The 12,508-nt window shown below is 38.4% G+C and overlaps 1 protein-coding gene across 3 annotated transcripts in view; it reads right to left on the bottom strand.

Moving 5' to 3' along the window:
• The window catches only part of LOC144070883 (neural-cadherin-like), a 107,687-nt gene that overhangs the window by 40,684 nt on the left and 54,495 nt on the right, over positions 1–12,508 (bottom strand). For all 3 annotated transcript variants that reach the window (XM_077595393.1, XM_077595394.1, XM_077595395.1), the window contains 5 exons: positions 8,542–8,710; positions 6,982–7,152; positions 6,736–6,908; positions 2,594–2,761; positions 65–314 (listed from right to left, as the gene is read on the bottom strand). In XM_077595393.1, the coding sequence (XP_077451519.1) occupies positions 65–314; positions 2,594–2,761; positions 6,736–6,908; positions 6,982–7,152; positions 8,542–8,710 (931 nt within the window). The remainder of the gene's footprint in view (positions 1–64; positions 315–2,593; positions 2,762–6,735; positions 6,909–6,981; positions 7,153–8,541; positions 8,711–12,508) is intronic.

Below are 12,508 nucleotides of genomic sequence, written 5' to 3' on the forward strand. Positions count from 1 at the left end.
GACAGGGAGGCGAGAATTAGTTGCCATTTATCATCAAAACGTTAAACCCCCCTTTTTGCAGTACCTGTGACATTCACGTGAACGGTGCTGAAAGCAGCGAGCGGCACGGCGGCCACGTTCTGCGCTCGCACTCGCAGAGAGAAAAACGGCGTAATTTCGTAATCGAGAGGCTCCGACACGAGGATGGAGGCAGAGCCGTCTTCGCGATTGGGGGACAGGTAGAAACGAACTGGCATGTTGGTTTCCGGGACCATTCCATCTTCTAGATTGTAGGTCACCCTCGGGTCACCTAGCTGAGATGTTGCCTTGATTGTCTGAACGGAGACAAAAGACGGGAAGGACAGCTTTTATGTCAGCAAAACACAAGTTTCGACAAGGTTGAATGTAAGTTATTATGTTTTGTCGGGTCCCGACCTTTAATTAACTTTTTAAAATGCGCACAGTTCACTTATTAAATAATTCCTTCCAAGCCTCCAAGGTAAATATATTTGGACATTTGGCGCCATAATTGCACAGTTTAAATGTGTTTGATGTATGTTGTTGTCAATGGCAGGCAATGAGTTAAATACTATGACATGTAAAAAACATTTACTACATTAAAATTTTGGAAATATTTGTAAAAGTCATAGAAACAGTATGATTTGTCATTTACATGCGACATTATTTTTTACATGCAGCACGGCAAAGAAGTGGTCAGCATGTCCGTCTCAGGGTCCGGTGATAGTTAGCGCCTCCCAGTTCAAGTGAATTGGACGTCTATCAACAGTGAGATAAACTTTTAGTAAATGGAAATGCAATGGAAATTGAACAATGGCTTCTTTATGGGAAGCCAGTTGGATTTTGTTTTAATTTTTCAGTTTTATGCCAAAGCAGACAAATTGGGTCCATATAGAAAACTCATATCTTCTTATCTCAAGGTTGTAATCCAGGTATTTTGTCAAATTATGGGATGAAAATCTCATCTCATCTCATTTTCTGAACCGCTTGATCCTCACTAGGGTCACGGGGGCTGCTGGAGCCTATCCCAGCTGACTTTGGGCCAGAGGCGGGGGAGACCCTGAATTGTTGGCCAGCCAATCACAGGGCACAAGGAGACAAACAATCATTCACGCTCACACTCATAGCTAGGGGCAATTTAGAGTCTCCAATCAGCCTACCATGCATGTCTTTGGAATGTGGGTGCAAACCCGAGTACCCAGAGAAAACCCACGCAGGCCCAGGGAGAACATGCAAACTCCACACAGGTGGACCGACCTGGATTTGAACCCAGGACACCAGAGCTGTGAAGCCACCCCGCTAACCACTAATCCGCCCGGCCACCGGGACGGAAATCAGTGCGATAAAATAAATGACAATTCCATCTTTAAACCTTCATCAACTACAAAGCAAAACACAAACTCAATGCTACCCCTGAGAATTTCCAAAATTCTCATTTATCTGAAATGAGGCACGCTAACAAAAATATTTGCATTTAACAAACCTTGAAGTTAAAACAATTCCCAAACATTAAAAAAATCAAGTGCCATCGCAAGTGACAAGTTATCACGCAAGCTTCCCCGAAAAGTGTGTTCTACAGTAGTTCCGCATCCAGCAAAAGGTTAAGTTGACCTGTACGCCAATGTAATTTCACCCAAAAAAAAAGAACTGAGCATCATCATTCATCAAAAATGCATCTCCAAAACAGCGCCTTAGTTGTTTTCAGCAATTTTTGACAGCTTATCAGCATGAAATATAGCAATTGTAGAGTTGTTAGCTGAACAGCCGCAGGCGGCGAGCGACCACATCCTTTTAGAGAGGTAATCAACTCCAACTCTTCACTCTGCCGCCGTGTTGTCGTACTCACAAAATCAGATTAGAGGTCCTCAAATGAACGATGAAATCGGCAATTATTGACCCGTCTCATCAAAACAAGACTTTGTTTTGATCCCAATCCAATTCAGGAAAATGTAGCATTTAAGCGGAAATATGTTTAACCCCAGGGACTGCAAATGTCCTGTCTGTAGAGAAACTAGCTGCCATTTACGGCAATAGACGTCCAATCCATTTAAACTTGGGGGGGGCGGATCGCAAAGAAAAAAAGTTAACGCATGAATATTTGTGTGTATTATTTCAATTCAAGCACGCACTGGTAATCTTCTTAATTAAAAAATAAATCCTTTTAAGACAAGTATTTTGAAGCAATTAAACGGCGCTTAATGTAGATTATTTCATCATAAAGCCTCAAATGATTTATACACAGTTAAATTTTTCACATGACTTGTATTTCATTTTTTTCAAGGATAAATACATTGAGAATTTTTTTTTTAAAAGCTATTTTCAGACAAAACACTACACAAGCAAAAATGATAAGTAATATTGTCTTCTCTGCCTTGTTTGTGCGTCATTTTAATTAATTAGCAGGCTCACGTTTCTTGGTGAGTGATGTAAGATGTTGAAAATGGATGGGTGGGGGGTTTTGGGGTTCTTGTGTTTTTGTTTGTCAATGAACCATATGAAGTCCTTTCCGTTGTGTTCCAACGTGACTTTTTCCACAACGGGCCCATAACGATTGAACCTTCCTGCTAATAATATTCCATCTTTCATGACACAGTACCGCTATTGGCGTGTCTCTGGCGGCGTTTTCGGGTACGACGACGTGGTAGCTCTCCTCTTCCCATCGCGGCGGTTGATTCTTAACGTTAGTGATGGTGACGGAGAGTTCCACTGTGGCGCTCTTGTTTCCTCCGTCGATGGCGCTGATCTCCCGCGTGATGTAGCTTCTCTGCAAAGTCCACATCAGTCAGATTCATGAAAGCATTCACGCCATTGGCGAACGATGACGGCGTTCTGTCAGATTTTATTCCCTCAGATTTTTCCGTCTATCGGTTTTTGCCACTTTGTCAAATTTTGCTACCACTGTTTTCTTATTGCTTGTTTTCCATTCGATTCAACTTCAATTCATTCATTTAATTTCCATACCGCTTATCTTGGTAAGTGTCGCCGGGGTGCTGGAGCCAACGATGGGCACCAGGAAATAGTTGACGGCCAATACGGGGGGAAAAATGAGATCAACAGCCAATCATAGCTAAGGACAATTTAGAGTGTTCAACCAGCTAGCCTATCATGCCTGTTTTGGGGATGTGGAAGGAAATGAGAGAACCTGCAGAAAACCCACGCAAGCCCGGGGAGAACGTGCAAACTCTACACAGGAAGGTTGAAGCCCTCCTGGAATTGAACCCTCAATTTTAGAACTGTGAGGCAGATGTGCTAACCACTCTTCTAGTGTTTTTATGCATTAAAACAGGGGTGTCAGACTCTGGTTGGTTCGCGGGCCGCGTTAACGTCAACTCGATTTCATGTGGGCCGGACCATTTTAGATATAATATTTAGATTATTATTTTTTTATAAATGGATTAAAAGAACTGGATTAAAAGCCCTGAATATTCAGTTTTTTATAGATCTAAAACAATGTTTATTTTAGCTTTTTTTTTAAATATATTTTTAGATTTTACAAATTGATTTTTGAACTAAAAACACCGAAAAAAATGATTAAAAAATTACAATTATTGATTTAAAAGGGGGAAAATCAAGAAATGTAATATACATCTATACTCTTCGTTTTAATTTGATCCTAAAACAGAAAGTTGGCACTCGTGATTTACTTTCCCGGCCCACACAAAATGATACGGCGGGCCAGATTTGGCCCCCGGGCCGCCACTTTGACACGTGCATTAAAACAAAAATAAAGAAAGAAAAGAAAATCTTATCAAATAATCGCTGTCAATCAATTACAAGAAGGATAATTGGACTCCACATGATTGCCTTTCTATCATTGTCAGCAGCAGTAGAAATTGTTAAATTCAATTTTTCTAAATCTTTTTTTAAGAAAACGGGCATGCTAGCCTAACATGAGAAAAATGTCGATGAGTTTAGAATGGCCCACTCCACCTTTTAATTACGCTAACAACAACAAAGTCAGTAATATGCATTGCGCAAAAGTTGATTAAGCTGGAAGTCAGGTAGCACAAAAGCTCCTTTGTTGCTTGTGTTATTCTGTAATTGAAGCACTCGGAAATGAATGGCTAATTTCAATCACCTATTCATCCAATACTAGTTCACAGGAGGATAAGCAGAACATCTTATTGGAGTGTTTGCCTCTCTTTTTCCTTTGCGACGTCAGGGTGCAAATGAAGAAAAAGACATTTATTCAGTGATAGGTTTTTTTTAAACAGAAAAGAACTCACGTTCTCGGATTTTTTTTGTCTCATTCGAGGAATGAATTGTTAACTTTGAGCGTGTCAAAACATCCGATTCAGTGGGATCTTAATGCAAATGAGGGACAGGCATTTCTATTATTCCATGACTAGATGATTGCTGTGTGCCAAAAAAAGGAGTCTTACATCAAAATTAAATTTTTGCTTGTGAGGAAATTCAATTTGTATTCTTGAGCCCACACAATTATTTCTTGAAAGTATGGGTAAAGCATTGCTACTCGCGATAACCATTGTGGACGGGAAACTTAACTCGTGGCTCTTTGAATGACTGTATTTTTTTAAATAGAAAGCACACCCGACTATAGATTTGTTTTTAAAAGAAAAAGAGTATTTGTGCATACAAAAGATTTGCTGGACTATAACTAGATAATATAGTGGCTAGAAATATTGTCACAATATTAAACTTTTAAAATAATGAAATATTGATACAAAAAATGAGTACTATTTATTATTAAATAACAATGTTAATAAAATTTAAAAAACAAACAAATATCATTTTATATTATTATGTATTTTTTTGTTGTTGATGATCAGTTTGCTTTAAAAAAGTTATTTTTTTTTTTTTATTAAGATTATCACTAGTTGACGTCCAATCCATTTAAAATGTAAAAAACACCATCCATCAAATAACAATTTTAATTAAAAAAATTAAAAAACACAAATGTTATTTTATATTACTATGTATTTTTTGTTGTTGTTGATGATCACTTTGCTTTAAAAAAATATTATTATTTTTTAAATAAGATTATCACTATTAGACGTCCAATCCATTTAAAATGTAAAAACACCCTCCATCTTTTTCAAAAGTAGTACAAAAACAAAATTACTCCATGACATCAAATTCTTTGTGGGAATTCTAAAAAAAAACCTGATGTTTCCAGTCAAATATCATATCTGGATACAATTCTCCATCAATATTTGGATACTTTGGAAAACACTACTAAAGACATACACCTCATCAGTATGTCAAAATAGTGAACAATGAAAAAGTCTTGGCTTGTAACCCTATATTTAAATCAAAATCTGACCCAAAAGTGTAAAAATAAAAGGCAGAAAATGTCCATAAAATCTTCTTTCGACGTAGCCCTTGCCATCTTCTTGTACCTTTCAACGAGCATATATCTTGACTATCTTTAGCATATAATTTAGCACTTCTATTCAATATCTCCACATTCCCACTGGGACCCGTGTATAGTGTCATCCACCATAGTACATGTACTTTGCAAATTGAGGCTACGAGAAAGAAATACAAAGTGAATAATACCCTGGACCAGACATTTCAAACTAGCAAGTTTATTAATAGCGGCTTTTATGAAGGGAGTTACACTACAGAGAGCTGGGCATGATTCAAATACCAGCGCAAGCCTGTCTTCAATATGGAACATCTTTGTTCAGTGTAGGTTCCGGCTTAACACTTTTAATTTAACATGAAGTCAGTTGGAGTGAAAGTATCAGAGACTTTTCACACAAACACTTTTAAAAGTATGCTGAATAATACACAAGCGTGAGTGCCATTGCGAGTTTCTGGCCGAAAAACTGCTGCATATTTGAATGACTTAGATGTTTTCACTTTTCAAGATGGGGAAGATAATGGGCAATGTTCATTTAAAAATTATATAAATTGACTAAGTGACACGCAGCTGACCTCAGGAAAGTCCTTGCGACGGTGAAACATACATTTTAGTTTATAAATAATTACCTGGCATTGAGGGCGATAGGCGTCCAATCCGTTTGAACTGGGAGGGTTTGACGAGGAATTCGTTCATTCGCTGTCAGGCCTCTCGTTTCAAATGAAATTCGACGGGTGACAAAGTGATTTAAATTAGGGCCGCCTAATTGAGCTTCTCTTTCAGATGAAGTTATTATTTTTGGGAGAATGTGAGGTTGCAATCACACTAATGATTGGAATTATTACAGCTAATGGTTGTCCATAAAAGATAGGTAATGCTCTACTAGCACTTGTGAGTGGTATTGAGTCTTAAGACTGGATGGAGATAGAATAAAATTAGTCATCGGTTCATAGGGAAAGTGATTATTTCAAGTCATTTAAAAAAAAAAAACCTTGAATCGTGTAAGCCACAATATTAATATTTGGTAAAGTACACACATGGCCTGAATGACACAATCCTTTTCAAATTGTTTCCTTTCAAAATAAATTGTAACGTGCAAAATGCAAAAAAAAAAAATAGAACTTGACATTGCATTTTGAAATGAATTATATAATGTTAAGTTGAATTGACGGGCCAAAAACAAAAAAATGTTCAAAATTTTCATTTTTTTCATGTAAATTTCTGAAAAATAACATTGCTTGCTTTTATTTATTCATTAATTTTTTTAGTTATTTTCCCTTTCATTGTACATTCTTACACTCCGGTTCACCTTATAGTCCGGAAAATACCCATAATCGTCCAGCACCAAGCAGAAATCATGTCATATTACATGTTTCATATTTCACACAACTGTGTAGGTATTTCTGACTAACCTGTGATATTGGTTGGTTAACATACACCCATCCGGTGACCGCATTGACCTTCAGGTATTCCGGTTGCTCCAGCGACATGGAGTAAGTGACCGCGGCGTTGGTGCCAAAGTCGTCATCGTGAGCTGCCACGCGCAGAAAACTGGTCCCCACCAAAGTGTCTTCTCTCAAGAAGTCTAGGGTGGATGAAACAAAGCGCTGCCTTTGAATTTGAACGGCAAACGGCGTCACTGTCGTCAAGTTACTTACATTCGTAGCGCGTGTTCTCAAACTTGGGGCTGTTGTCGTTCTCATCCAAGATTTGGACGGTGAGCTGACAGATCCCAATGAGCGGTTCCTCTGCCCAATCAGTGGCCGTCACTGTAACAGAATACTCTCTCTGCCGCTCCCTGTCAAAGCGCTGGGCCGTCACGATGGATCCTAGAACGCCGCAGTAATCAGCTGTCAATCATACGCGCATGACTGCACACGTGCTGGCACACATTGCAGCATTCTTAATCTACACTTGCATTCGCCCTTCTTTCGTGTTTACATCAATCATTGAAAATGTTGGCCTGTTTTTAATGGACGGGCTATTTTGGAGGAGAAGATGATGAAGATGAAGGAGAGCAATATCACACCTCACTGAACTGAACATCCAAAATATGTATATGAATTTTTATTAGACTTTGTCGATTAGTTTGTAATCAACTAGGCTCCGTTGCACCTTCGATGACGCAGTTGTTTGCTTTTTTTTTTTTTCAACGCCAGCCAAAAAGTCAACAGTTTTTCTTCAAACCCATTTTAAGCATTGATAGAGCAAATATAATTTGTCCTTCCGTTCTTTGCACATTTTCATTTTTGCAATGGTGAGACTTATGTTAGGGTAAAAAGGCTGAATTACATGAACATGTCATCATCTGCTATATTTAAAGGGAGAGTAACCAAGGCACACAAAAAATGGTGAAAGTCAGTTTTTTTTTAATGACTAATTTATTCAAACCTACCCTGAACATGGGTATGTTACTATAGATCACAACAATACGTTGGTAATGTCTACAGTAGTTATGGTCCTACAAAATTAATTTTTTAAATATCTGTCCTACATTTTGACTAGAAAAAGTGTAAATAATCTCTTTTTTGGCACATTTATGATGAAGTACATTTGGAAAGATAGGTTATAGACAGCCAAATTAAATTTGACATTACCGGTAGCCATAGAAACAAGATATGTTTTTCTAGACTGTTTCCATGAGTTGTATCTACTTACAAAATACAACATTTTTAGAGTGACAAATCACATGTATGCATATGGTTACCATGGCACCCACACACAATTTAGGTGAACATAATCAGCGAAGAAAACATAATTTGGCGACACTAGCACTAGCAAAATGTTTTATTGCATTTACTAAATCATTAATTCATTCATTTTTGGTTATGCTTATCCTAAGGGGTGCTAGAACCTATCCTAGCCAACTATGGGCAGCAAGAATTGGTTAATAGCAATGAGATGAACAGCCAATCATAGCTAGGGACAATTTAGAGTATTGAACCAACCTACAATGCATGTTTTTTTTTCTGATTAGACCAGAGTATCCAGAGAAACCCCACAAAGGCATGGGGAGAACATGCAAACTCTGCAAGGTCTAAACCCACTGTGAATTGAATCCTCAATTTTAAAACTGTCAAGCGGGAGCCTGCTAAACCCTCTTTAAGCGCTCCGTCTTGATTCTTTATTAAAACAAAAGAACAGGGCGGCACTAAAAATGGATTGGACGACTATCGTCTTCATATTTTTGTTTTCAGCACTGAATGAGATAAAGTTACCTGAGTCGGGATGAATTCTGAAAGCAGGCATGGCACTGTCTCGGTGCATTAAGCCATATTTGACTTTTCCATTTGCGCCCTCATCTGCATCCACCGCATGTACTTGTAAGACAAAAGTGCCTGTTGGCTGGTTCTCCAGTACTGAAGCCTGCTCGCGATATTTCTGGCACTGGAACGGACAAAGTGGGTTGGTTGGTTGGTTGGCAAAATGATGACACACAAATAGAAGGATCTGCTAGACGGAGGATCAAACAAGATAAACTCATTATGTTGAGGGTCACTGCACATTCATAGGCAAGTCCTTCACATGAAACGCAATATTGTGGCCGGCTAGCGCGGAAGACCCAGTAGACCACATCCACGCACGCAAAGGAAGGAAAAACACTCGAATGGATTCTTTTGAAGATCCAGCAATGAGCACTTTTGTTTTGGTGGGGATGCAATCTGCAGCATTACCTCTAATGAACAGCCGCTCCAAATAAAAAGCTGTTCTCTGGAGCCCCCGCCCTACTTGTAATCAGTTATAAATACTTGCGTCTTCTTTCAACCAAATGACCATGAAAAACGAAGAGGAGAAGGGAGGAGGAGCCATTTCAGAATAGAAGGAACAATAAAGAGAACAAAAAGGTTTCAAGGCTAAGCATGCAGAAGGTTGAAATTGCTGTATTTTCTCCAAGAATCACACACTATTAACTCATTGGATGCCACTCATGGCTACAGAAGGCCAATACATTTAATTGGGATTGTTTCAGTGCCATTGATCCATGATAAAATAACTGCTGCCATCCCTCCCGCTCCAAATGGAACGGACGTGTATCCCCGTCATTGGTCACCTACAGTCTTCCCTGTCCAAATGGATTTAATGTCCATTGTTGTCAATGGCGACCAATGATTAAAGTTAGTTTTCAAAGTCTAAATCAATATACCTAAGGGCTTCATTAAAACATCATTTGACACAAAATATAAAATACCAATATCATATTAAACTATTATATTAATGCTACTAAATAATAACAGTTATAACAACATATATAAGGAGTTAAACTAATTTAAAGAGAAATAATAAAAGTCCATGTGGAAAAATTGAGAACCTGTTTAAATTAGGCCAGGGGTAGGGAACCTATGGCCCGGGAGCCACATGTGGCTCTTTTGATAGGTGCATCTGGCTCTTTGCTAACCTGTGAGCTAAAATATGGAAATCGCTGTTGACAGAACTGAGAGGTTACATTTAGAACTGCTTTAATCTTTATTTTTTTGCAGTAGACTCTTCTGGAATGCACCCTCTCATTGATTAGCAACAGCATAAGAATCTTTTAAAAAATATTCAGTTTTTTCCACTTTAAAAGTGGCGAAATTACAAAAAAAAAATGAAAAGGCACTCATTTACATGTATGTATTTTGACTTTTAAATTTGTAGTGTGGCTCACAAGGAATAACATTTGAAAATATGAATTGTTTGTGGCTCTCTTCGTCAAGAAGGTTCCCGACCCCTGAATTAGGCGATGACATCATTGATTACATTCATTTCTTTTATATTAATTCTTGAAATTGTCGATGAATCCCTTCATGATCTTTTGAGGATTTAGGCTTATGTAAATAAACTTAACACAGTTACGATTACATTAGGGCACAGGTGTCAAAGTGGCGGCATGAGGGCCAAATCTGGCCTGCTGCATAATTTTGTGCGGCCCGAGAAAGTAAATCATGAGGTTCTATTTTAGGATCAAATTCAAATGATGATAGATGTACATTACATTTCCTGATTTTCCCCATTTTAAAATCAATCATTGAAATTTTTTAATCCAATATTTTTTTTTGTGTTTTAAGTACAAAAAGCATTTTGTAAAATCTAAAAATTAATATATATTTATTTTCCATTTTCCACTTTAATATTGAACATAATTTAAAAAATGTTTCCATTTGAAATTAAAGATGATTAAAAGAAATTTTCCATTACAAAGAAAAAAAAGCTCAAATAAACATTGCTTTAGATCTATAAAAACAGACTATTTAGGGCTTTTAAATCCAATTTAAAAAAATCTAAATATTACATCTAAAATGGTCCGGCCCACATGAAATGGCGCTGACGTTACTGGAGCCCGCGAACCAACCCGAGTCTGATACCCTTGCATTAGAGTAATTTGAGTCAGCAAATAATTCCAATGATGAATTCCTTATAATAGCAATCACAAACATAAATCTTCGATTTTTATTTTTATTCAACGATCGGTACGGTTAATAGACAATATCCTTAATCAAATGGCAGCCAATGTGTTAAATACAGTGCAATTACATTTAACTGCTAGCAAATATAACAGCAAACCCCCTGGTCACAGTCAATAACAATGGCTGTTGAATATAATACTTCAAATCTGTGGCCAAGTCTACAAAGTCCTGGGTTCAAATCCAGATCGGTCCACCTGTGTGGCGTTTGCATGTTCTTCCCGGGCCTGCATGGGTTTCCTCCGGGTACTCCGGTTTCCTCCCACATTTCAAAAAACACATCCCACTACCTGAAACGCACCTCAGACTCAAGTCACCGAGACCTTGACGAGCTCCAGCGTTGGTGAAACTGGCTCTTCTTACGAGGTGTTTCCGTAAAATTCAATTCATTAGGAAGTTAATTAAACAGCTATTGTATCGTGTGGCGATAGTGCACTTTTTTCATCCATTAATTGAAATCCCAATAGAGAGCCGGAAGATAGAGTTGGCGCAAAGGCTAATCAGAACTCGCGGGAGAACAGAGAAGGAGAGAGATGGTGGCTGGGGAAATGGGAAGATGGAAAAGAGTAAAAACAACAAGGGAGCCAGCGCACAATGCGGAGAATGTGGCCACTGAATAATTGAAGATGGCGGAGGATGAGGCTTTGGTTGCGGCGTTCAGGTTGATGACAACCCAAAACAACGCTTGCTATTGAGTGCTATTACGTTTGAGAGAATTATCTTTCAGATGCCGCAGTTCCCAAATCATTTCCACCAATTACGGTCGCAACACACAAATGAGTACTAATCCATCGTGAATTTAATTGAGAATTATTTGATGGCCAAGGATTCGTTCAAAGACCGAGCGTTCAAAAATGTCCAAATTGGCGTAAATACTAAAGCCGCCCTTATTTGATTTGTTTAAATCAAAATTTGGCATCATAACGGAAACAATTATATGCACTGTAAATAGAATAGCAATTTTAAATAGAGGTGAACATTTAAAAAGGGTGTTTACATTAGAGGATGTCATCATTACTTTACTTTCATTCATTCATTATCCTAACCGCTTATCCTCACAAGAGTCACAGGGGGCACTGTAGCATATCCCAGCTAACTTCGGCACGGAGCAGAGGACAACCTAAATTGGTGGCCAGCCAATCGCAGTGCACCAGGAGACGGTCAAGCAATAATAGCTAGGGAAAATGTCAACCGTTCGACCAACTGGAGTAGCCGGAGAAAACCCATGCAAGCCTGGGGAGAACATCCAAACTCCACAGTGAGGACAACTTCGACCCCAGCACTGTGAGACCGAAGCACTAACCACTCGTCCCTCATATGTCATCATTGCTCTATTAATTCCACAAATTTATAATTTAACTATAATTCCAGCATTATGTTCCAACTAATAAATAAATGGCATAAAAAATGGTTCTCGTCGTAATCGGTTATTAACTCATTGGTCATTTGATTGCTATAAGTCCTCCCTGTTGAGATGGATTGGACGGCTATCATCGTCGATGACAGCCAATGAGCTATAAGAATGCATAATGCATAATCCCTAATCCAAACTCTGAGCACTTTTTCAAAAATTGAGAACTATGGTCTAACAGTGAAGCACTGCGTTGATCTGACACAAGTCGCCCCCGGCGAAATTGATCAATGTAGAGCAGAGGTGTCAGACTCGGGTTGGTTCGTGGGCCGCTTTAATGTCAACTTGATTTCACGTGGGCCGGACCATTTTAGATATAATATTTAGATTTTT

The sequence above is a fragment of the Stigmatopora argus genome, chromosome 3 (genome assembly GCF_051989625.1).
Source record: "Stigmatopora argus isolate UIUO_Sarg chromosome 3, RoL_Sarg_1.0, whole genome shotgun sequence".
Classification (NCBI taxonomy): Eukaryota; Metazoa; Chordata; class Actinopteri; order Syngnathiformes; family Syngnathidae; genus Stigmatopora; species Stigmatopora argus.